This window comes from Sceloporus undulatus, chromosome 6, assembly GCF_019175285.1.
Source record: "Sceloporus undulatus isolate JIND9_A2432 ecotype Alabama chromosome 6, SceUnd_v1.1, whole genome shotgun sequence".
NCBI classification, from domain to species: Eukaryota; Metazoa; Chordata; class Lepidosauria; order Squamata; family Phrynosomatidae; genus Sceloporus; species Sceloporus undulatus.
Window position 1 is genome coordinate 107,901,794 of NC_056527.1, and position 23,773 is coordinate 107,925,566.

General features: G+C 43.8%; 3 protein-coding genes across 4 annotated transcripts in view; 2 read left to right on the forward strand and 1 right to left on the reverse strand.

Moving 5' to 3' along the window:
• The window catches only part of LOC121932717 (zinc finger protein 135-like), a 13,204-nt gene extending 4,731 nt beyond the window's left edge, over nucleotides 1-8,473 (forward strand). For both annotated transcript variants that reach the window (XM_042471638.1, XM_042471639.1), the window contains exons 3-5: nucleotides 826-952; nucleotides 2,643-2,753; nucleotides 4,759-8,473. In XM_042471638.1, coding sequence (XP_042327572.1) covers nucleotides 826-952; nucleotides 2,643-2,753; nucleotides 4,759-6,185 — 1,665 coding nt within the window. In that variant the 3' untranslated portion in view covers nucleotides 6,186-8,473. The remainder of the gene's footprint in view (nucleotides 1-825; nucleotides 953-2,642; nucleotides 2,754-4,758) is intronic.
• A 2,668-nt stretch (nucleotides 8,474-11,141) lies between these two features.
• Nucleotides 11,142-17,081, forward strand: LOC121932733 (zinc finger protein with KRAB and SCAN domains 1-like). Its single transcript, XM_042471663.1, has 6 exons — nucleotides 11,142-11,213; nucleotides 11,893-12,810; nucleotides 13,538-13,664; nucleotides 14,004-14,303; nucleotides 14,388-14,472; nucleotides 15,821-17,081. The coding sequence occupies exons 2-6, from the start codon at nucleotides 11,989-11,991 to the stop codon at nucleotides 15,834-15,836; spliced, it is 1,350 nt and encodes a 449-aa protein (XP_042327597.1). The 5' UTR covers nucleotides 11,142-11,213; nucleotides 11,893-11,988; the 3' UTR covers nucleotides 15,837-17,081.
• A 75-nt stretch (nucleotides 17,082-17,156) lies between these two features.
• Nucleotides 17,157-23,444, reverse strand: SLX1A (SLX1 homolog A, structure-specific endonuclease subunit). Its single transcript, XM_042471723.1, has 7 exons — nucleotides 23,310-23,444; nucleotides 22,026-22,232; nucleotides 21,152-21,203; nucleotides 20,446-20,775; nucleotides 19,825-19,958; nucleotides 19,621-19,708; nucleotides 17,157-19,100 (listed from the first exon to the last, which is right to left on the reverse strand). The coding sequence occupies exons 2-7, from the start codon at nucleotides 22,196-22,198 to the stop codon at nucleotides 19,071-19,073; spliced, it is 807 nt and encodes a 268-aa protein (XP_042327657.1). The 5' UTR covers nucleotides 22,199-22,232; nucleotides 23,310-23,444; the 3' UTR covers nucleotides 17,157-19,070.
• Nucleotides 23,445-23,773: the final 329 nt, after the last annotated feature.

A 23,773-nucleotide genomic window follows, 5' to 3' on the forward strand; every position in this document is an offset into this window, starting at 1 on the left:
GGAAATAATACAGCTATAATTGTATAGTGTATGTATGGGCCAGACATTATGTTGAGTGGAGACACTCAGAACTTGAAAGAGCATGATGCCTCCCACTGTGTAATGGTCTCCTCACTGAATAGTCCAACATATATTCCATGTAGTGTAGAAAATATCATGGCTCTTATATTTGTGACCTAAGCTGTGGGTCATAACCACCATCCATTCTGCTGGCTTATAAACTTTCATATGTACACACATGTAGGATCACCACACAATATGGTTGGAGAGGGCAATCTATGGCCCACACATATATTGTTAGGCTATAATTCCCATCAGTCCAAGACAACATACTGGTTAGGATGATTGGGGAACTGTAATACAATAACTTGGAGGTTTCTCATACTTGCCACAGAAGACTGTGTGGGCACTGGGCTGTTTCTTGCACGGTTTTGATAGGACTTTTAGTCTGACACTATTGGAATGAGGAAAATGTTTAAAAAATTGAATTTAGTGGCAGGAAGAAGAACAGAGGCATTAACATGCCTCCTGATTGGGAATTGTGCTCAGGTTTCATACACAAGATTTGGAAAAGCTATTTTTTTTACTACAGCTTTCAGACTTTTCCTGCCAGCATGGCCAAATGTAGTCCAAGAAAACAATTTTTCCAGGTTCGGGCTGCAAGTGAGCTGAAGGAAGCTATTGCATAATTTCTAGCATTACATCAGGTTTGAGAGGATCCCCCCCTCCCTTAGTACATTCGAAGATTACTGTGGTTTGCCTCTTGTCTTGTTTTCTTGTTCCATTTCTAACTGTACTGCTTTCATTCTCTCTCAACCTGAAAAGCCACCAGTGCCCTTCGAAGATATCTCTATGAACTTCTCTGATGAAGAGTGGGCCACCTTATCAGAGGAGCAACGAATGTTGTATCAGGATGTCATGCTGGAGAATTTTCAGAATGTGTCCACTTTGGGTGAGGATTGGCCTGCTTGGTAGGCCTCACTCTTGCTTTCATGGCAACACTAGATATTGCTGACTCTTTCCTGGTCCCTTCAGAAGCCTAAGTTACATTCATTGTGGTTAGAAAATAACTGGCATCCTCTGTGTTAGACTGACAAGCAGTGGCAGTTCTGGTGTCAGCAAGCAGTGTATCTGTTCTAGGTGTTAATCCAAACTTTTAAAGTATCTGAGTTCGATTTTGATTATTCACTGCACTACTGATAAGAGAGCTACCAGTGAACACTGCTTAAAAAAAATGGGCCACTGGAAGCCTGGGGCAATGCATGGAGGATGTGGATACTAGTTCTATAGAATGAAGCATAAATAATTTATCTTTAAGGTTGTATCCACACTGCAGAAATAATCCAATTTGACACCACTTTAACTGTCATGGCTGAATGCTATGGAATCTTGGGAATTGTAGTTTCTTGGGTCACCGGAGTTCTCTGACAGAGAAGGTTCAATATCTCACAAAACTACAATTCTCAGGATTCCATAGCATTGAGCCATGACAGGTAAAGTAGTGTCAAACTGGATTATTTCTGCAGTGCAGATGCAGCCTTAATGAATTTTAAATGGTTTTAACTCTTCTTGTTGTTTTTGTGCTGTCAGGTCATTTCTGCCTTATGGCAAGCCTAAGGCCATGACATCACAGGATTTTCTTGGCAAGTTTCTTCAGAAAGGGTCTGCCTTTGAAATCCTGTGAGGCTGAGGGTATATGACTTGCCCAAGTTTTGACTTGATTGTTTTTTTAAATAACACATACAATCTTATACATATTTATTATTGATGTGTTTGTATGTTTTAATCTGTACTGTTCTTTATTAATTTATAAGATGCTCTAAATCCCATAATTGAGAAAAAGGTGTGAGATTTTGTAGTGTGCCTTCAAGTTATTTCTGATTTTCTGGCAACCCTATCAAAAGGTTTTCTGGGGCTGAGAGTGTGTGACTCACTCACTCCACTACATGCATCTGAGGAAGTAGACTGAAGTCTTCAAAAGCTCATGCTGCCAACTTCTTTCTTTCATTTAGTCTCAAAGGTGCTACAAGATCTCTCTATATACTGATTCTACAGACTTAACACAGCTATACTTTTGAATTCTACCAGGGTTTCCCAGTGAGCTTCCATGGCTGAGAGGGGAATTGAACCCTGTTTTCCAGAGTTGTAGTCCAACTCTCAAACTACTGTATCAGTCTGGCTCTATACTAACACTAATGCTGTATCCTTTATCTAGTGCCCTCTGCACAATACACTCTGATCTTGGAATGAATAGTGTGGCATATTTGGAGATCAGTCCTTAGCACCTCTCCCTTGATGTACTGATATGGATCACTTCCCTAATACCATCACCACCATGTCTACTCTTTACTTCTTTAAGATTGCTAAGTGCATTAATGGTGTCGCTGAATTGCAGCGTTCTTGTTTTTCCTGAAGAACTGTCAGGGAACTTGCGGGAAAATAATTGAAGATTTTTTAGCCTCCTTATTGTAACTACTTTTCTCAGTGTTCCTTGGTCATTGGGTGTGGCAGGTGGTATAGTGTCTAAAAGCGTGTTTAAATATATTCGGTAAATATGCCAAGGGTAACAACTGTTCTTTACTTGGCATATAAACATTTTATAATTATGGTGTGACAGATATTTCTTCCTTTTCCTTTGATAGGATTTCCTCAGGAGAAACATGAATTAATCTTTCAGATAAAACAAGGAGAAGAAACAGATTTTCAGGATGATACTATAACAGACCTTCCAGAAAGTCAACTCACAGGTGAAGGTGAGTATTCAGCTATGAGGAGCAAGTCAGCAGGCCTCAGTCAAGTATATTTAGAGATATGTCAGGTGAGCACAGCAGATGTTAAGGGGTTTGCTATAGAGTGAATTAAAGCCTACTGTTGCTCTTTGGCTTGTTGCTTTGCCACAAAAGCAGTGGGAACCTAGGAAGCAAAAGGCTGGGAAACCAACCTGAACTGGAATCCACAATGGTATGTACTCGAACTGAAATGTAGGGCAGCCTTGTGCAGGAATTGGGAACTGGATATTGGGGAAGGTGATTGCTCAGGAAGTCCAGCCACTAGCCAGAACCAGAGATCACGTCACAATGAGGGAAGACTCTCTGTGTCCAGGCAAAATTTGACACAGAGCAGGAAGAATTTGTAGACTTTCCTGCTGAGGTGAACCAATGGGTGTTTGCATGGAGAGATACTCCCATGCCAGTTTGGTAGAACCCAAGAAGTTCCTAATTTTACAAGGTTGGAATGACAAGATTGGATAATATGGCCTGAGTGCTTTATTTAGGATCTGCTAAATGTGGAATACCAACCCTTTTTTTCACAGCAGGGCTCCTGCATCTTTAAAAACATGTCAGGGAGATTTTCTCTGTTACTGTATCTCTGTGCTAGGAAAAGTTACACTCTCAGAGGTGTAGGAGCTTTGCCAATGTATTAAATTGGAAATTATGGCCCGTTACAGACAGGCCTATAGTACGGACTGGGTCCGTGCTAGGGTTAGAAAGGGGCGTCACTTCCGGATGCCCCTAACCCTAGTATGGACTGAGCTTGTACAAAATGGCGGCGTCCGTTCCACACGGGGGCCGCCATTTTGACGTCACGGATGCATAGCGTCCAGACGTCACACGGGGCAAGTAATGCCGCGAGTGCACAACTAGCGCCTTGCGGCGCCACTTCTGGGGCACAGAAAGAAGTGCCATTTCAGCGCTTCTTTTCAGCTGTGTCTGGGAACTGCACGGTTTGGCTGCTGTGGTTCGCGGATGCAGCAACCGGCGGCGGCAGCAGAGCGCCCTTGGGCGCTCTGTAACACGCCAATGTCTCCAAAGGTTAGAATCTTGTCTTTACTTTTTAAGTTAACCTTTATTTTTATTTTTTCCTCTCAGAAGTCTGTAGTAGCCAGTCCAAATACTGATTTTTGGACCATGACTAGTGTTTTTTTTAATCTTGGTCGTTCTGCAAGTGGGATGTAATCCATTCTTATTCTTTTAGCCTCCCCTTCAAGTAGGGCAGTTAGAGCCGTTATAATGCATGAGGCCTGGTGCAGAATTTAGCAAGAGGTCCTCTTTCCTATTGACTTTAAAATTTAAAGAGGTGTTAGTCCTTCATAATGACAAAGATTTATTTATTTATATTTTATTTTTCTTCCAAAATTGTTTATATCATGGGTAGGCTAACATGCTGTCCTCCAAGCGTCCACCAACAGTGGTTTTGCACTTGCACAAGACACTGGGTCTTGTTTTAGTATCAGGAAGTATCGTGGTGGTGCAAACTTATTATGACAAGGGTTTTCTTGACAAGGATTTTTCAGAGGGGGTTTGCTTTTGCCTTCCTCTATGGCTGAAAGAATGTGACTTGCTCAAGGTGGCCCAGGGGGTTTAAATGGCTGAGTGGGGATTTGAATCTTGGTCTTATAATCCAGTGTTGAAACCACTACAGCACACTGCCTGTCATGAGGTATATAGGTTTTGGTGGAAAATATGAACAATTGTATGGGAAGGGCCTGTTGGGTACATATTTGCTGTCTGTACCTGCTAAAGTTGCCCGTCCTGATTCATATACCTGTATTTGGTACCTTTCAAGTAATGAGAGGAAAGGTCCTTGCCCCAAGAGGGTTGCCATATGGCAACCTACTGAAGGGGTGGTCTTTTCTTTCTTCATTTTAGCATTAATCTTCTCTTTTTCTCAGCTGAGGTATAGGAAGAAAGGGATATCTTTTTATTCTCTTCAGAGATAAACCTGAATCTTCTTTTCTTTTTTAACCTTCCATTACAGAAAACTCACCAGTTCCACCTTCTGAGGAACAACCTGTAGAAAAGAAAGCTGTTTCAGAGAAGGCAAATACAGCAGCAGTGAAGGAACCAACCCTGTCAGCAGAAACAACTGAAGAGCATTCAGACCTAGTTGAATCATTTGGCTGTGAGCCCTCCAGTCCAGAGAAGCAGCCTCCACAACCTGTTAAGCAGAGCCCTGTAAAGACGTCCTCAGCCAAGACCCAACCCACAAAAAAGCAAACCTCATCCCCAAAAGGTAGAACCCCTCAAAAGAAGAAACAGCAGCCACCAGTCACAGGTGAACCTGCTCCCAGGACAAAACAGCCTCCACCTTTAGTGTCAAGAGAAGTGTCTGGGAAGCAGGAATCAGATGCTGCTGCTGTTTCAACCCCCCAGCCACCCAAGCGAAAGAAGGGGACACCACCAAAGGGTCGGCTGCCAAAACTGAAGATGCAAGCAGCACCAGTAGCAGAGCTCCCCAAGCTGAGTAACAAATCAGAGACTCAGGGTGTGCCCCCCAATTTGAAGAAGGAACTTCTGATGCCAGAGAAAACTTCCCCTCAGAAGAAGAGCCAAAGCCAGCAAGAGACTATCTGTGATTCCACTACAGGAAGCTCATCTGTTCCACCTTCTGAGGAACAACCTATGGAAAAGAAAGCTGTTTCAAAGAAGATAACACAGCAAATGCTACTGCCGCCAGATGAGAATGCAAAGCCCCACAAGATCACCATCCCTGTTATCACGTGGCACCCACCATTCAGCGCCACCGTTGTATCAGATCTCACATGCCTGGAGTGCGGTCGGTCGTTCAGGCAGAGGGCCGACCTGCGTCACCACCAGTATGTCCACACCAGGGAGAAGCCATACACCTGCAGCATGTGCAACAAGTGTTTCAGGCACCCTAGCCACCTCCACATTCACTTGCGGACACACAGTGGAGAGCGGCCTTACAAGTGCCCCGAATGCGGGAAGGCCTTCTCCCAAAGCTGCAATCTGCGGACACACCGGCAAATCCACACCGGCAGCAAGCCTTTCCGGTGTTGTGTGTGCACGAAGTCCTTCCGCCACAAGTCCAACCTCACCATCCATGAACGTGTGCACACTGGGGAACGCCCTTACCCTTGCTCTGTCTGCCCCAAGCGCTTCAGTGACAGGTCCACCTTGGTGCAGCACGAGCGCACGCACACAGGGGAGAGGCCCTACGCCTGTCGCGTCTGCGAACAGAGGTTCAGCCAGCTGTCACATCTTGTGAAGCACACTCGGGTCCACCCAGGTGCCAGAGGCCCGCCCAAGCCTAAGCCCACCAGAGTGCTCTCTGTGAGCCCCCCAAAGAATAGCTTGTCACAGCCGAGTGAAAAAGACAGTTCCTTGAAAACAACAGAGTCCAAGAAGGACCAGAACAATCTTGCCTGGATCTCAAAAACATGAGTTCCCGCATCCTCCAAGGGTAGGCCTCCACAAAATAAAATGGCCACATAGAACAGGGGCAAAGAGAACCTTTGGCCTACAATTCCCATGCACCTCACCCAGCATGCCCAGTAGCAAGGAATTGTGGGAGTTGTAGTTCAAAAACCCTAACAGTAAATATTTAAGAATAGCAAGAAATGGAAAAGGCAGCTGGAGTGCAGCAGGGCAGGTTGGGCTGATGCAAGTAGAAGAATTGATAAGTTATAGGAAGTGGGAAGGATAGAAAGAGTCATTGTACCCCTCTGCTACCTTATTTTACAATGAGTCCCGCCAGACTCTTCTAAGCTTACTTCTGAGTAATCTTACAAAGGAATGTGCTATAAAACATATTCAAATTGCTGCTGTACAAGTGTGGGACAGAAGCTTTAAAAAATCCACTAGGATACCCACCAAGTTAAAAGCATGCCAGAGCTTCTGTCCCTGATATTCTTACAGATTTATTCCCCACCCTGTGAATTTTGTTATCAGGATTTTTTTTATTGATTAGAACAAATTTACCCGCTTTTTGTCTCCATAAACACTGGTGATCAATACTGTTGGAAGTCATCCAGTGGCTTGAAAACTCCAAACCATCCATACTTCCCCTCTGTTCAGCCTCCTTGAAAATTGGGGAAGAGGCCTGTGAGTGCCCTTCTTAAGTGTTAACTTTCATGAACCAGAATTGTGTTTTTCTTGGGAAAAAGACATTTAGGCATTCTGTGGCTGTTTCCCCAAAATCCAACTGCTTCCCATGTACAGTCTGTATGTTTTTAACAAACCAAAATCAGCCAGAGACAAAAAAAGATGTCCCAATGCCTTTTTGCCATTGGGATACTTTTGTGTTCCATCCAATGTACAGTTGGCGCTACATATTCATGGAGTCTTTATCAAAGGATTCAACCATCCATGGTTTGAAAATTTTCCAAAAAGATATAAATTCCAGAAATCAAATCTTGATTTTGGTATTTTATATAAGGATACCACTTCACTATGCCATTACATTTAATGGGATTTGAGCATCCACAGATTTTGGTATCCACGGTGAGTCCCAGAACCAAATCCAAGTGTATATCAAGGGCCTGCTGTAATGTATAAGGATCTTTAAACTCCTGTGTGTTTTAAAGAACCCCTTAATGCAACAAGACAGAAGCAATAATTTCTGTTTGTTTGCAAGTTGGCCCCATTCAGAATCACAATGGAATTTTCATTGGGGTCAGGAAATATAGGCATTGTACATTATACCCTAAACCCAACCTTCAGTACACCAAAATTCTCATTGGGGTCCACAAATCCCCCAGAACTCATTCAGTGCAAGGCTTTTATTCTGGTGCATGAGGGTTAAGGAAGGTGCGCCTGCAACCAGAAATGTTTCTGTGTCTAACGTTTAAAGAGCTGAGAATACCTGTGTGACTAGTACAAAGGAAGCAAGATGGATATCGAATGGAAGTCTAATAAATACTTCCTAGAGCTGTTGGGAGAACAGCAATCCCAAAAATCTGGAGGTTTTTAGCAGAGCAGGTGGAAAAGTACTTCCAGCTGGAAGCCCTCTAAAATAAAGTGTAACCATGAGGTAGGGTTAGAGTCATGGATTAAGACTCTGGAATTCTGGGTTCAGATATTTTTACAAAGATCACTGGGTGACTTTTAGCCAGTCATTGTTCAACAATAGAACATACTCACTTGGGGTGTGGTTAAGTCTCCTTTTTGGGAGGTTGTGAAACAGGTTGGATGGCCATCTGTCAGGGGTGCTTTGATTGTAAGTTCTTGCATGCCAGGACTGGATGGACCTTGGGTTCTCCTCCAACTCTATGATTCTGTGACAATCTCTCAGCCTAACCTACCTCCTAAGGTTTTGTTGTGAGAACAGAAAAAAAGGACTGCATACCTCACCTTTGGGCTGTAGCGGTGGAGGGGGGAGGCATTATATGAGTAACACCAAGGGATCGTTGCATTTATGAATTTTCTACCTTCTGCATTGCACACCTTTTAAGGTTTTTTTCCCTCTGTCAACAATCTGCCACACTGACAAGTGGAACATGATGTAATGCAGACAGGTTTCATTGTGACTGTTGCTCCATCCTCCCCCTTTACCACAGGCCTTCCTTTTTGAACATGCACAGACTCAACTGATCTTGTTCATGCATTGTTATTTTTTAATATTTTTCAATACTGCAACAGTGAAGCAGTTTTCTAAATATCACTGCTGCAGCTTCCAGTGCAATCATTTGCACAACATGGATTCTGGCATCAGGATTTCCATGCATAAGGGGGGGAAAATAGAATGAAATTAACAGTATTTGCAAATGCAATGCCCTTTTATAGTGACTAGAACTTTCTGGTTCAGATCAGTGATCTCTCTAGCTTAGCGTTCTTGCACATAGCAACCAGATCCCAAACGAGATCTCAGGTTAATCATGGAAAGATTACAGATGTGTACAGTATTCTGGTCCAAAAGCTTGCCACTTCCAGCTTGATATTGCAGTGGTGAATGTGGATTGAGTCCCTAATCCTTTGTTTAATGAGCATGGGGAATATGTGGCGCTCCAGGTGTTTACCAGACTTCACCTCCCATCTTCCCTTGGCATTGGCTATGCACTCGAATTGCAGTCCAAAATCTGGAGGGCCACATGTTAACTCCCTCTTGCTCTACATCTAAACAGTTGTGTTGATGCTACTGGCTAGTGACTTGCCTGCATAGGTGACCAAACAAGAAAACATTTGTAAATTGGAAGGATGAAGTTATTGTACAAATGGATTTGCATATTTTGAGAAGAGAGCCTGATGCTAAATACCAGATTTTAGACACGTCATCATCTCCCTTCATGGGAAGCCCAGTCATTTTCCAACAGAAAATGCATTTGCAGCTTTAAATGTAATGGTCTCTGATTTTAAAAACATCTATTTATGAAATCTGGCACCAATGGAACATTTGCTCCCATTTTAAATACCTGTATGAACCTTTCCCAAATTAGATGAAGGCCATGGCAGGCAAACGGATTTAAACTTCCCTGTCTAGCCTGTGGTCCCAAAATCCACCTGACCCAAACAGCCATATGGAAGCTCAAATCATGAAAAAACACATCTAGTGTATAAACACTCCGTTTGGGGAGGAAAATGAATGAATTTCAAAAAAAATCTGAATGATTGTAGAATCATAGATGTGAATTGAAAAACAGAAATAAACTATTTAGTGCATTAAAAGTATTTAAACAACTTTCTGTTGTTCTTGTCTTGCCTTTATTGACAAATGCAACTACTTAACTTTTGCTGAAACTTTAATATAGTTGGGAGAGAAACACTGGTATTGGTTCAAAGGTGGCTTATACAACATTTTAAAATGAGTCCCCTGCACATTTATGCAGGAGTAAACAGATCAAGCCTGAAATCTCCCTGGAATACTCCACTATAGGCAATAGCCTATGGAATTCTGGGATTTGCAGTTTGGGGACATTTAGGCTTCTCCGAGAGTTCTAGTGCTTCACCAAACTACAAACCCCAGGATTCCATATGATACAGCCAGCGCTGTTAAAATGGAATCGCAGAGCGATAATTGTGCATTGTGAAAGGGGCCTTAGACCTAAAGCCAACCCTGCTTGCTATATTCTTTCCGGCATGTTCCCTGTGTTAAAGGAAATACTGTGTCAAAGGGAATATTTGATGCACTGAAAGCCAAATGCATTGGAGTCCCTGCATGCAAACAGCATCCTGGGTTGTAAAACTAGGCCTCTGTAACATTTTGAAGTCATTCTGAATTTCAGAAGTCAGAGGCCTGAATACTATTGTTGATCCCAACTAAAAATAAACCAAGTTAATCAACTAGTGAATGTTGTCCTTGGGACCAGCTAATGAGTGGCAAGTCAACAGATATATAAATCCCATTATTTTACTAAGTCTCTAACTGGATCTAACAACAGGTTTCAGCCACACACTCCTCCTCCTTGCTGTCCTGGGGTTTCCAAACTGGATATAAAAGGTAAAAGTTAATAATGCTGTTCCTAACACACATCCCTTGTGCCTTTAACAGCAGCATGTCAAATGGCCTACAGTTCACCAGGTGAAGGTTTTTCCCCTGTTTGTTCTGACATGTGGATACAGGATAACTGCCCCATCTGTGGAGTTTCTACCTGCCATGAAGATCTGAGTGTTGAACTGCAATACTCAAGAGCAGGGCTCAGTTCCCCATTGAGCCACGGAAACCCACTGGGGGACGTTTGGCAAGTCCCACGCTCTCAGCCTCAGGAGAAGGCAATGGCACACCTCTGAACAAATCTTGCCTGAAAATCCCATGATAGTTCACTTTAGGGTTACCATAAGTTGGAAATGACTTGAAGGCACACTGTGTGTGTTTCTCTTTGACTGCTACATGCATGTGTGTGTATGTATATACACATATATATCTTTCATAGTCACTACTGTGTGTGTGTGAAAGAGAGATACTGTACATACATATATAAACACATATGCATATACACATATATAAACACAGATATACATATATAAACACACACACACACACATATATATATACAAACACATATGTACATACACATTTATATCAACACATGCACATATATACATACATATACACAAAAACGCATAGTTATGTATACATCTATATATACACACACATATAATATACATATAAATATATATGAACATAACATATACATATATAAACACATACATATATAAATAAATACACACACACACACATATGTATATATGCAGCAGAGCAAATAGAGGAGAGGAATACTGCCATACTGTGACCCAATGGCCTTTTCCTGGCCTTTGAGAAGCCTCCAGAGGGAAAAAGAGCCTCCTCTTTCTCTGCTGCCAAACCTGAACACAGCTCTGAGGTGGAACCTGTGAGTAACTCCTCCAAGGGTTAAAACATCCGGAGCTGCTCCTAGAGAGGCCTCCGGAGGTTGGTCCCTTCCTTTCCCCTTCCGCCCAAAGCCTCTGGGTTCAGATCCTGCCTTTTCTCTTCCAAGCAAAGGGAACAAGAAAGGGGTGAGTTTCTGCCCTTTGGGTCCTGAGAGGTGGGAGGTTTGGAGTTGGATCTTCTCTGGCTGCATCCAGACTGGAGAAATAACCCGGTTTGGCACCGCTTAACTCTTTGTCTGGCTCAAGGCGATGGCATTCTGGGAGTTGGAGTGTGTTGTGGGGCCCAGAGCGGAGCAGAGCTCCGCTCTGGACCCCACAACATACTCCATCTCCCAGAATGCCATAGCCTTGAGCCAGGGTCTAACAGACTCCCAGAATTCCATAGCTTTCAGCCAGAAAAAGAGTTAAAGCAGTGCCAAACGATGCAGCTTCAGACTCCCAGCTCCCTTATTAGGCTGCATCCACACTGCAGAAATAATCCGGGTTGATACTGTTTTAACCACCACGGCTCAATGCTGTGGAAATATGGGGGCAGTAGTTTGTTGTGGCACCAGACAGCCAAAAAATGCCAGACATCTGGAGGAGAGGGAACAAAATTTGAATGGTGAGCATTGTGGTTTATTTAAATGGTGAAACACCTCTCCGGAGGCCCTTTCACACGACTCAGGACCAAAAACACATTGCAGAAATAATAATGCATGGAAGGCTCCAGAACCAAGCCTCAGCGGATAGCAAGGACCCACTGTGATCTTAAAATGTGCAACATCCATTGATCTAGGGAAACTATCCCTTTTTTCCCTAATAGGATCATGCCTACACTGTCTCAGCAAAGATTACTCTAAGCGTTTCCTTCGGTGAGAAAGACTGGAACCGAGAGGAGGCTGCCGTTGCAAGAAACACGATGGCTGCCCAGCAGCTCAAAAGCAAAATAGCGGCTTCTCCGAGAGAAATGGTGGATCCTGGCCTCCCATTGCAAGTTCAAGTGAAAATGGAGGCTCCCTGTCAAGTGGACAACGCTGCTGCGAGGGAAGGAAATGGAAAATTCCCTCTCATAATCCAGTCAGGAACCACTGAGGAGTTAGCGAGGGGAACGTCTGTATCGAAAGTGAAACAAGAGCTGTTTGAGGAACCACTTCCAAGCTGGGATTGCCAGTGGCAAAGGGTCTTAGAAGTGGTGCCTGCTCCGGTCGCTACCACAGTATGGGACAACCGACCTTTGCCTCCTTTGACTCAAGGAACCAACACTGAGACCTACTTGGCCACTTTTGAGCGAATGGCTGACACGTCTCAGTGGCCTAGAGAAGAGTGGGTGACGCGGCTCATGCCCGTTCTCAGTGGGCAAGCTCAGCAGGCCTGTTTCAGCCTGGACACAAAAGACAAGGGGGACTATGGGAAGGTGAAGGTGGCCATTTTGAGGCTGGACAATTATGTCGCGGCAGAGACCCACCGCCAAGGCTTTAGGCACTTCTCATACCAGGACGCTGAGGGCCCACGCGGGACGTGCCGACAGTTACAGGAGCTTTGTCATCGGTGGTTGCGGCCCGAGAGCCAGACTAAGGAGCAGATCTTGGACATGCTCATCTTGGAGCAGTTCCTTTTCATCCTACCTCAGGAAATGCAAGATTGGATAAGGGAACGTGGACCGGAAACCTGTGACCGGGCTGTGGCACTGGCAGAGGAGTTCTTACAGAGACAGCAGGAGGGTGAGAGATGGGCACAACAGGTGAGGAACTTCTCAGTCTTGGTCTTTTCCCAAGGCGTGTGGAGAACCATCTCAGGTATTCAAATTGGAAATGTGAGTTCTCATAGCAGAGTTGTATACAGTGGGCCATCCACAACACTATTTTATTAACCTGAAAGAACACCTCTCTAGGAACCTCTAGTCCTCCAGCATAACTCTGTGGTCAACATCTGCCAGAGATTGTCCATAGAATCACACTGGAGGACCTATGAATGCCTAGAAAAATATTTTCTCTAGTAATCGCTAAGTCCATCAGCACAATCCTATGCCAATTTACAGCAGAGTTGCACTGGAAGACCTAGAGTTTGCTAGAGAGAACATATGAATCAAACCCACAAATAATCAAATCTGCAAAAGTCAAACCCGCAAATGTGGAGGGCTGACTGTACCTTCAATGTGTATCTCATGGTTTTCTTAGCTATTCTTTGGCTGTGAAAATTCTGTGTTTCCATACAGGCTAAAACATCGAAATTCCGTGCTGGTTCAAGCAGGAAAGCAGATGCTATATCCTGTATATAATTCACGGCTTGAAAATGTTCCTTTAGGAGACTCCAGCTTCCATAGTTCGGAGGCCAGCACAGTTATGCTGCCTGGTAGTTTCTGAGAGTTGCAGTCCCTCAAAAAGCCATTTTTCAAGCTCTAAAATGATAGCAGTCCTCCCACTATGGTTCAACTATCTGGACTATGTCTCTCCATTTTGTCATTTCAGGTAGCTGTACCAATTGAGATGGCAATTATCAATTCCTCCATTGTAGATCAGGCTGTTTTGGAGGTAGCACAGCAGAATCCATGTAGAGAGGCCAAACAAGTTGACAATGAAGATAACAACTTGCAAGGTAACTGTAAGGGGAAACTTTCTCTGTTAAGGGAGGTTACCTTTGATTGTGCAAGATTTAAATCCCTGGAATCAAACAGGTAAGGAGGAGCTGTGTCTATGGTTTAGGATGGATTCACCTAAGTTTTCCACTTGTCCTGATGATTAGTGATATAATATCACTTCCAGTTGCAATTTTGAGAATGAAACTGAAAAAATGAGATGTTTTGGTGTGGTGAGTATGGCCTCTGGAGGAGTGGTGTTTGTGGGGTAATGGCCTCTGCACAGTTGCTCACCTCTGCATGCGAAGCCAAATGTCCTCCCACTTAGCTATGGATGGTTTTCTCGTTTCTTTCAACAGAAGGCAGCTTTGTAAGTAAGAACGGGGCCAAGGATATGATCCAAGAAGGGTGTGCATTGAAGGAGCAAGGAAGGCAACCTCATGAAGGATTTGGAGAGGCTGTTTTCCTAAGGGGCGACTCAAGAAGACCACATGTGAGTGAGCACGGATTGGGAAGGCAGCCAAAGGTGAGGGTGATCCATGACAGAGGGCTTGGTAGTCTCCTGACTGATCCGGAAACAAAACGGCACCTGTGCAAGGAGTGTGGGAAAAGATTTCGGAAGAAGTGGGACTTGATCAGGCACGAAAGAATCCACACGGGTGAGAAACCATACCAGTGTCCTGAATGTGGGAACAGCTTTAACCGGAACACAACCCTCACTAAGCACCTCCTTATTCACTCAGGGGAGAAGCCCCACCAATGTGCCTACTGCGGGAAGAGGTTCACACGGCGCTCACATGTCACCAACCACCAGAGGCGCCACTCATGGTAGGAGCTGCTCCATTCATCTCTTGTAGTGGTCCCTCCACATTCGCTTGGGTTTTGGGTGAAGGACCCCGTGAATGTGGAAAACTGAAAATTAAAAAAAAAACACCTCTATTCTTTTTATCTGAGAAAATGTTTTTCTAGGAATCTCCAGTGCCCCAGTGCAACTCTATGGTCAACATCCAGAAGTTGATCATAGGATCATGCTGGAGGAACTACAAAGGCCTAGAGAAGTTCTCCAGCACAACTCTATGGTCAACTTCTGGCAGAGTTTCACTGGAGGACCTAGATAGAACATATTAATCAAAACTTTGTATAATTAAATCCACAAAAGGGAAATCCACAAATGTGGAGGGCCAACTGTATTTCTGTATAATTTCTTTATTTGCTCATTTGGTTATCTCAGAAGTTAAATTTCAAGGCTCAGTCTGTGAAAGAAGGGAACTAGGTGAATAAGCTACGAATGGAGGAAGTCTTTTGGATTTGCAGATTTCAACTGGCTCAGCTCTTGCTATAATAGCAAAACTTGACTATTCCTTATTTCAAGCTAAGCTTTAAACTCTGAGCCATGCGTGGTGAAATCTTGAAAGAGGTAAGGAATGTCTCTTGATCAACAAACTTATCTGTGCCATCTCTGAAGTAAATTCTACTATATTCAGGTGGCTTTACTCCCAGGTAGGTGTGCCCAATATTGCACTTAGGCCTCAGACTCCAATTCTCTGCACACTAAAGTGGATCTTGTTTCTGAGCTCAACATGCATAGGATTAAATTTTTGGTTGATTAACTGATTTTCAAGAGATCAGTTTATTAACTCTGCACAAAATAAAGGTACTTCTGGGAAGTACTGTCATATTTCAAGAAAGTGTCTGTTCTGTGTGGGTTGGGGAAGTGATTATTATAGTACCTAGAAGAACAGACTTATGGGGGGACAATAGTGGAAACATATCTAGTAAAATTACTGGTAGCAGGAGTATCCTGGGAGCTCTTGAAGTTTACCAGTGTTTATGGGCAAGGAAGTCCCTAAGGTGATGATTCAAGGAGGGATCACCATGTGCCCCCCTCCCCCATTAAATATGTGTAGGATTATAGCTTTAGGCAGATTTCATAAGCTTCATCCATTGGGGTGAATGACATTCAACCAACCATCCTGTGTTCTATCTAAGCAGGTTTGCACCATCTATTCTTCTGAATGTTTTGATCAGTCCTTGTCTGATACTCAAGAGGGTAGGGAATTGCATTCAGTTTTAGCTTCATTGATAGTCCAAATTTGCAGAGAGTAAGCCTAGACTTTGTTTTCCTCCCCCCCCCCCCCCCCATCTTCTGATAATGTATCTTCTACTTCATTTGCAGCCAAGGAAGGCCTTGATGAAGTACTCACCACTTACAATGGACAGAGAGCACAAAAGCCTTTTAGTTCTGTTTGTCCTGCAAGGTTTGGAGTCGAGGTTAAGCTGTTAAAGAGTGGTGATGGCAGCTTTGACAATATTTTACTTGATTCTGGTGAACCAAAACATGCCAGAAGAAAACAATTTTCATGGGCACACACCCTGGTAAAGTTCGACATCTGTGTCTGCTTCTATCATTTGGTGGAAACTGAGGGAATATCAAAGAGACAGGAATGTCATCCAACTATGCCCGATACAGAATGGTAGCAATGAGGTCAGTTTCCAGATTATTTAGCATGTTATTTCTGAATCTCTTGCTGGAGGAGCTGGTATTTCATCATGGCCTGCAGCATGGACTCAAAGCCCAAACTAGCAGATACTGCTAGAAGGACTTGAATAATTGCTATTTTGAGGAGAGCTACTGATGATTTTTGTACCAAGATAGAGTTGCTGTATCAGAAGTACCCTTTTGGAGCTTTGCTGTACTAATGTCAGAAGCTGACTGTTCCCATCAAGGTGTCTGGAGGGGGCATCTAAAAGAACAAAATCTGTTCAGCAGCAGAGAAACATGTTGCTAAGGAAAAACAACACCTTTCACCATGACTGGTGGGAGCAATTGAAAGGCTTGGTCTACATCTGAACAAAGGACATAACCCGGGGGAAAACAGGGTGCAGCCTAACCCAGGTGAAAACAAACTCCAGGTCTTGCAGTGGAAAGAAAATTGACCTACTGGCCTGGTGAACTTGTATTCCTTCAACATCAGCTTGATGTACAGAAATCAATAGGTTTCATATTACTGACACAAAAGTAACATCTGTTAATTTTTGTATATCAAGCTTTTCTTAAAGGCAAAAGTATAGTAGGTGGCTGAAAATCTGGCAAGCCAGTGCAGGGAAGACAGGATGGCGAATAAAGATACACACGTGGTTCCTTTTCAGGGTCTACAGTTGCTAAGGATAACTTCATGGGCTGCAAGAGTACTGATTTTGAAGTGATCACATAGGGCTGGATAGTGACACTTCTGTTTTAAATCCTTGAGGTCAAACTGAGGTAGCTGTTAAGTATTTGCCTTGTTCCTTTTAAAATAGTAAAAATCAATGCAGCATCTGTTTTATGTAATGTATTTTCCCCTTTTCCTAGACATTGTCTAGGTTTGACTGAAGACTACATGTTATCAAACATTTACAAGTCAAAACATTGGTTTTAATAAAGCCTGTCAACAGTTGTTGCTGTTTCTTAAGCAGGATGCTTCTTTCTTTTGTAAGCACTTCATTGTTTTAGCAAAAAGGCACACAGCAGGTGAAAATGAAACATTGGATATTTAATGATGAAGGTGCATTCTACAGATGTAACCAAAATATGTGGATTCCTCTTCACACTATGATTCTTTACAATCAAAGAATCATGGAGGTATTCTGATGTCAGACTGCTAATCTTACCAGCCCTAACATCTAATGGTGAAGAATGATGGGAATCGGGAAGGCCACATGATTCCTGTCTCCAGTGCATATGTTATGCACTTAGGTTTAGATAAGGGGAGAGATTCAACTTTTCTTACAGCAGAATCCACCTCTTTAAAAAAAAACACACACATAGTATAGTCAAGCATTTGTAGACTATAGGGTTTCTTCATATCATTCTCATGGTTAAGAGTAAATGTTAACGTTTAAGGTTTTTGGAGCAATTTTTGTTTAACCCTCTGATCTCCATTTCCATCACTCTCAAAATGGTGACAAAGGAATGTGATATCACTTCCTGTAACCATTTTTAGAGGAAAACATGCATTTAGGCCTGTTGGAGGGATGCTGTGCACAGGGGTGCCTAGGAGAAGGGAATGGGCCTCCATGCAGTTGCTTACCCCCAATCTAGAGGGCCAGAAATTTATCATCTATGTTCCATGCGATCTAGACTACTGACCACCTGGGAGAGCAATATTTTCTCCTCTTGGGGGATTTGCTGGATTTTGAACCATGACAGTAATCCACTATCAGATCCTACCATAGCCTATTTATCTGATGTCCTTTTAACAGGTACTATTGAAGTGGGAGGTGTCTGGCGCACTGGTTACATTATACATTGGTTCTCTTGGTATTCACAGACAAGAGTCTCATAAATCAGTGCTCATCAGATACGTTGAGAGCATACATCCTGCAGTCCTACAACCAGCATAGACTGGAGGATACTACACTACATTCTCAGTTCTCCATGCAACAGTGATAACACTAGCCTAAAATCAATTTTTTTAAGAATCACTAAGACAATATTAGGTGATGGCCATATAAATATTAAGTGTGGGGACATATAAATATGATATGATATTTCACAAACTTACTAGCTCTGCATACTGGTCAAGAAACATATCTTTTCCATTTTCCATATAAGCACTCAACACACTAGAAGCATATCATAAAATAAGACTAGTATACTTTTTAAAAACTTGATAAAGTCATGGTCATGATAGGCAACCTAGTGCCCCCCATTTATTTTATTTCATTGGTTTTGTTTTTTACTACAGCTTTCACAAGCTCCAGGCTGTTTAGCCAGTAATCAGGAACACTGGAATCCAAATTATCTAGAGGGCGCCCAGTTGCATAACCCATGCTCCTGAATCCTTTTGCCAATATAACAAGATTACTATACACATTCAGCATTGTATTTCCAGCATCACTGACCATTTTTGTCCTGATACAACGGAAAATCCAAAGCACACTTGCTAGCTAGAAAATTTGAACATATGACTTCCAGCAATCTAGTCTAGGGGAAGATAACTTGACACCTTCCAGCAGTTTTGTACTACAACTTTCAGAAGCCACAACAAGTGTGATCAAGTCCGGAATTATAGGCTTTGTAGTCGAAATATCTTGGGTAACCCAATGTGACATTTCCTTGATCAAGTCATTGTTTACTCTGTTCTTCCCAGAGACTCTTTAAGAATGCTGTCCCCCACATCACATCCTCATTTCATAGATATCCTGCCCAATTCTTGGTCCTTCTATTTAATTATTGCACTTCAGAAAATTAATTAGTTCATCATTTGATGCATGATTCTGGGGCTGGGAGACAAAAGGTCCTAGATCCAGCTGGGAAAGAGGCAAGTGGAAAAATACAGTGCATGAGAAGAGGCAACGGAGCTGGTCCATTCTAAGCATTCCTACATATTCTTCTGGAGGGAGATCAGTCTTGATGACTTTTAAAAAAAGTATTTGTTCCCCCTTCATAGTTGCAGTTCATTAGCCCAATGTTCCTGCATGATAAAAGAAGGAAATGTGGTTATATGGAACAAAGAAAATTAGTAGAATTTATAGTGTGTAGGTATAAGCTCTATGCCAGAATTTATAAATTATAGGTATAAGAACTAACATGGTGTAGTGGGTTGAATACTGGACTAGGAATCTGGAAGATTGGGATTTGAATCCCTTCTCAGCATTGGACACATACTGGGTAACCTAAGGCAAGTCACACTTTTTCAGCCTAAAAGGAAGGCAGTGACAAACCATTTCTGAATTAATCTTGCCAAGAAAACCTTATTATAGAATTGCTGTAAGTCAGGATCAATTTGAAGGCACTTAACAACTTGCCCCTAGGGAAGTGAGGTGGTAAATAAAGGGGATATTTATCTAGTTTAAGGAAACAAATAACTGTTGGTGGCCAAGGGGAAAGAAAGCTCTTCCAGAGGAGCGTAAGAAAAAATGGCTTCAAGTACAAGAAGCATGTAAATCCCCTGCTTGAGCCCCATGCACTAAGAATAATCAAGAGTGATTTACCTGAGAGGACGTAGGATCAGCTTCTAAGTCACCATAACAGCCTTTATGATGACGGATCAGATCTCCCCAAAGCACAAGATTCTTGCAACTAAGAAAAAGGGGGAAGAAAACCAAGAATCATAAGAGGGAATCAGTGCCAATATTTAAATTCTATCCACATTATGCATGTTTTTAATTCTCCATAGCACAGCAGGAGTTGCTTACCTTGGGCACTGGCCTTCTATGGGCAAGAACTGATTTGGTTCTTTCTCTAGGAAAAGACGAGCCAGGCAGGTTATATGAGCAACCATGGTGCAGCCTGTGTGAAAACAGCGCAAGAAGGTGTCGTCTTCTCCATCCTGCAAAGAAAAAAATCATAAATAGAGGCCTTAACTTCCAGCAGAATCCTCCCTGCACCATCCCCAAAAGAAGAAATGTATAGGACCAAAAATACCAGCATACTTTAGCTTTAAGCTTTTCTGCTAGTACCTATGCCACAATGGAGGAATTTTAACCTTTTAGAATTTTTTTTTGGGGGGGGGGGGAATACAAAATCTGAGAAACCAGCAGATGTCAGGATTCCCTCTGGTGACCCCCCAAAATCCTGAGCACCCCCACCCTCCAGTAAACCCAGCCCTCCACTTAGGTAACCAATGTACTCTGACTTGGTACATCTCTTCATCCAAGCATAAGACTGTTTTGTCCCAGTATATTTTTGAGGGCTGGAACATAGAACTGGCCCTCCTTCCAGAGAGCTCCATTTTCACGTCATTCAGGAATCCTGCCCATTCCCACCTCTAGACCATTTTCTTGCTGAAGAATCCTATTAACCCACTGCTGTATTACCTGGAACCTTTTCAGACAGACGCTACAACGTTTCAGAGCGACTCCCTGTTCTTCTGAAGGTACTGGCTTTGCTCCCTTGGTCTCCTTGACAGCTCGCACTGGTCCAAAGGCCACTGGCATGTGCAGAGGAGGTTCCAAGCCGGGAGGGAAATCTCGAGAGTATTCCTGCTTGAGCCAACGTACTGTGAGAGGCAGCCGGCACCAAGGAGCAACTCGGAGCATGTGGGCTAAGACACGCAGGTGGAAGTCAAACTGACGCTCTCGTGAGGTCCGGCGGGTAACATGGGTGAGACGGCGGGAAGAGTGTGGGTGTTGCCAGGCCCACTCAAACTATGAGAATGAATAAGAAAGTAAGTCAAATCAAAGGAGTTTGCCGACGACTCTTAAGCACTGCAAACTCTTTGTACAAGCTGAAATGACTAAGCTGAGGTTATCGCACTTTTGACTTATCATGAGACAGCATGACTCATTGGAAAAATTAATGCTTGGTGAAGTGGAATCCAGTAGGAAAAGAGGACAGTATTACAGGTGGAAAGATGCAAGGAAACCATGGCTCCAAGTTTGCAAGATCTTATATGGGCTGTTAATAATGACGTGTCTTGTTGATCTCTCATTTAGAGGGCTTCCATAAGTCAAAGCTGACTTGATGGCATTTAACAATAGCAACATAGTAAGGATAAGTGAGCATAAATAAAAAGCACCTTACCCGGAGGGCTGCCACATCTGAAGGGAAACCATGGACAATCAACACCATGTCCCTGCAAGAAGAGAAGAATGCTCAATCTCCCAGTAGGCATGACCCCAAGTTCAAAATTCTCAGCAGAACCTAATAGTCCCTTCAGAATAGCAGGAACAGAAGACTAAGGCCTAACTATCACTATGGTTTAAACCAAATCTGATTCCAAATGATTCGGTTTAAAGCACCACGGTTCCCGCTTAATTCCAATAGTTGAAGCGATTTGGAAAGGGGGGGACATAGTTTTTTCCCATTTAACCAGTGTCAAAGATGCTGGTAAAATGGGATGTTTTTTGGACTGAATCAATTTGTTTAGAAACAAATCGATTCAGCAAAAGTGGGAAGCAGGAGGATTTGAATCAAATTCAAATCCACCTTGGTTCCCACTGGCAGTGGCTCTTCCCTGGCCCCTGCCATGTCTACCTCCGTCCCCAGGCTTCTCCCATCACTGGCCTCTCTTGCCTGCTCTGTCCCTGGCTTCTCTGTCCCCGGCACCTTGCCTTCTGGTCCCCATGGCCTCCTTACTGTCCTCCCCTTGCTGCTGTCCTGAACCGATTCCTGAAACCGGTACAAACACAGTAAGAAACACTGTATTTGCTGAACCGGTTTCAGAAATTGGATCTAAAGGTAAGTGGGAATTAGGCCTCTAGGTACAGCACAGTAATAGGAAATTTGAAGGGCATATAACTCAATTGCTGAGGATGTGCTTTATTTCAGTCCCCACCATATCATTAGGGCTTGAAACCCTGCCAGCCGCTGCCAGTCAGAGTTAGCAATGCTGAACTAGATGGGACCAATAGCCTAATGTGTCACTAAGGCAGCTTTTTGTGTTCCCATAAATTACCAAGGCCCACGGCCACTTGTCTTCCAAGCCCCGCCGCGGCGCTTCCCAGCATTGTGCTGATTGATACGCCGTTCAGGGTTGACTGTGAAGCCAATGTAGATGCGTCCATGGAACCGCGGATTGGTGCAGTAGAGAAGGTAGACCCCAAAGAAGCTGCACACCTCCACCACCATGGCCACACTCAGGTGCTGAAGAAATCCAAGGGCTCTACGGGTGAGAAAACAGGGTTAGAGGTAGAATTCAAAGATATCCAAATAGACTACAAGTTGAACATGAGTCAACAGTGTGATGAGGCAGCTAAAAAGGCCAATGCAATTTTAGGCTGCATCAATAGAAGTCTAGTGTTTGGATCAAGGAAAACAATAGTGCCACTCTATTCTGCTCTGGTCAGGCCCCACCTGGAATACTGTGTCCAGTTTAAAAAGGACGTGGAGAAACTGGAGCCATGTGTCCAAAAGAGGGCAACCAAAATGGTGAAGGGTCTGGAAACCATGTCCTATGAGGAAAGACTTAGGGAGCTGGGGATGTTTAGCCTGGAGAAGAGAAGGTTAAGAGGTGATAGGATAGCCCTGTTTAAATATTTGAAGGGATGCCATACTGAGGAGGGAGAACAAGCTTGTTTTCTGCTGCTCCAGAGAACAGGACCTGGAACCATGGACGCAAGCTCCAGGAAAAGAGATTCCAGCTCAACATTAGGAGGAACCTCCTGACAGTGAGGGCTGTTCGACAGCGGAATGAACTCCCTCAATGGAGAGTGGTGGTCTCCCTCCTTGGAGGTCCTTAAGCAGAGGCTGGATGCTTTGACTGGGAGTTCCTGCATGGCAGAATGGGGTTGGACTAGATCTCCCTTGAGGACTCATGATGCCAGTTTCTTCCCGTGAGTCTCGCAGGCGCTAGAAGATCTCTCTCTGTGCAGCGTCAGGACTAGTCTAGCTCTCTTCTAGGGCCAGAGCTACACATACTGCTAGGCAGATAGGACTGTAAACACATGCACTCTCATTCGGTTTCAGAGGGGAAGAAGGGCAGGCCTGCCTCCTGGGGACATAGAGGTCTGCAGGTGGGGCTTGGGCAAAATCTTGACCGAAGCCCTGGAAAGACGCTGCCAGACCATGTCAGGCGAGATGGATGACTTCTTCATTTCTCATGTATCCTCCGCTCTGGGCCCCACAATAAACTCCAGCTCCCAGAATTCCATAGCCTTGAGACTGGGCAGTTAAAGGGCTGCCAAACCGAGTTATATCTCCAGTGTGGATGCAGCCTTGGCCCTCCATCCCTTTTCCTCACCTGGACGCCTTTTCACTGCCATCTCCCAGCTTTGACACTTCCCATCATGCCCCGCGCGACATCCCTTAGTGGTTTCCCCTAATATCAACGCTCCACCATTCTTTCCCATCATGCACTGCGGCCCACTCAAGCGCCACCGAAAGCGCCGCCTCCGACTGGCTGTTGCTTAGCAACGCTCCTCCCCTCCCCGTAAAACGTACCGTTAATTTGAATTTAACCCGGGATTATCTTCCCATTGGTTGTTGGAATCAAAGGGCAACTCTCGCGAGAGAAACTGCTGATCTCGCGAGGCCGGGCACTGTTGAACTTATTAATATAAACTAGAGTGACTGGACTCCAATTCCCATCGGCCCCAGACAGCACACCCAACGTGGGGGTTGAAGTCCGTCGCTTGGAAAGCCATACTGACTTCTGTCTGAAGCGGAAGTGACTTGAGATCAAACCTGATTGGTTCGAGGGAGCCG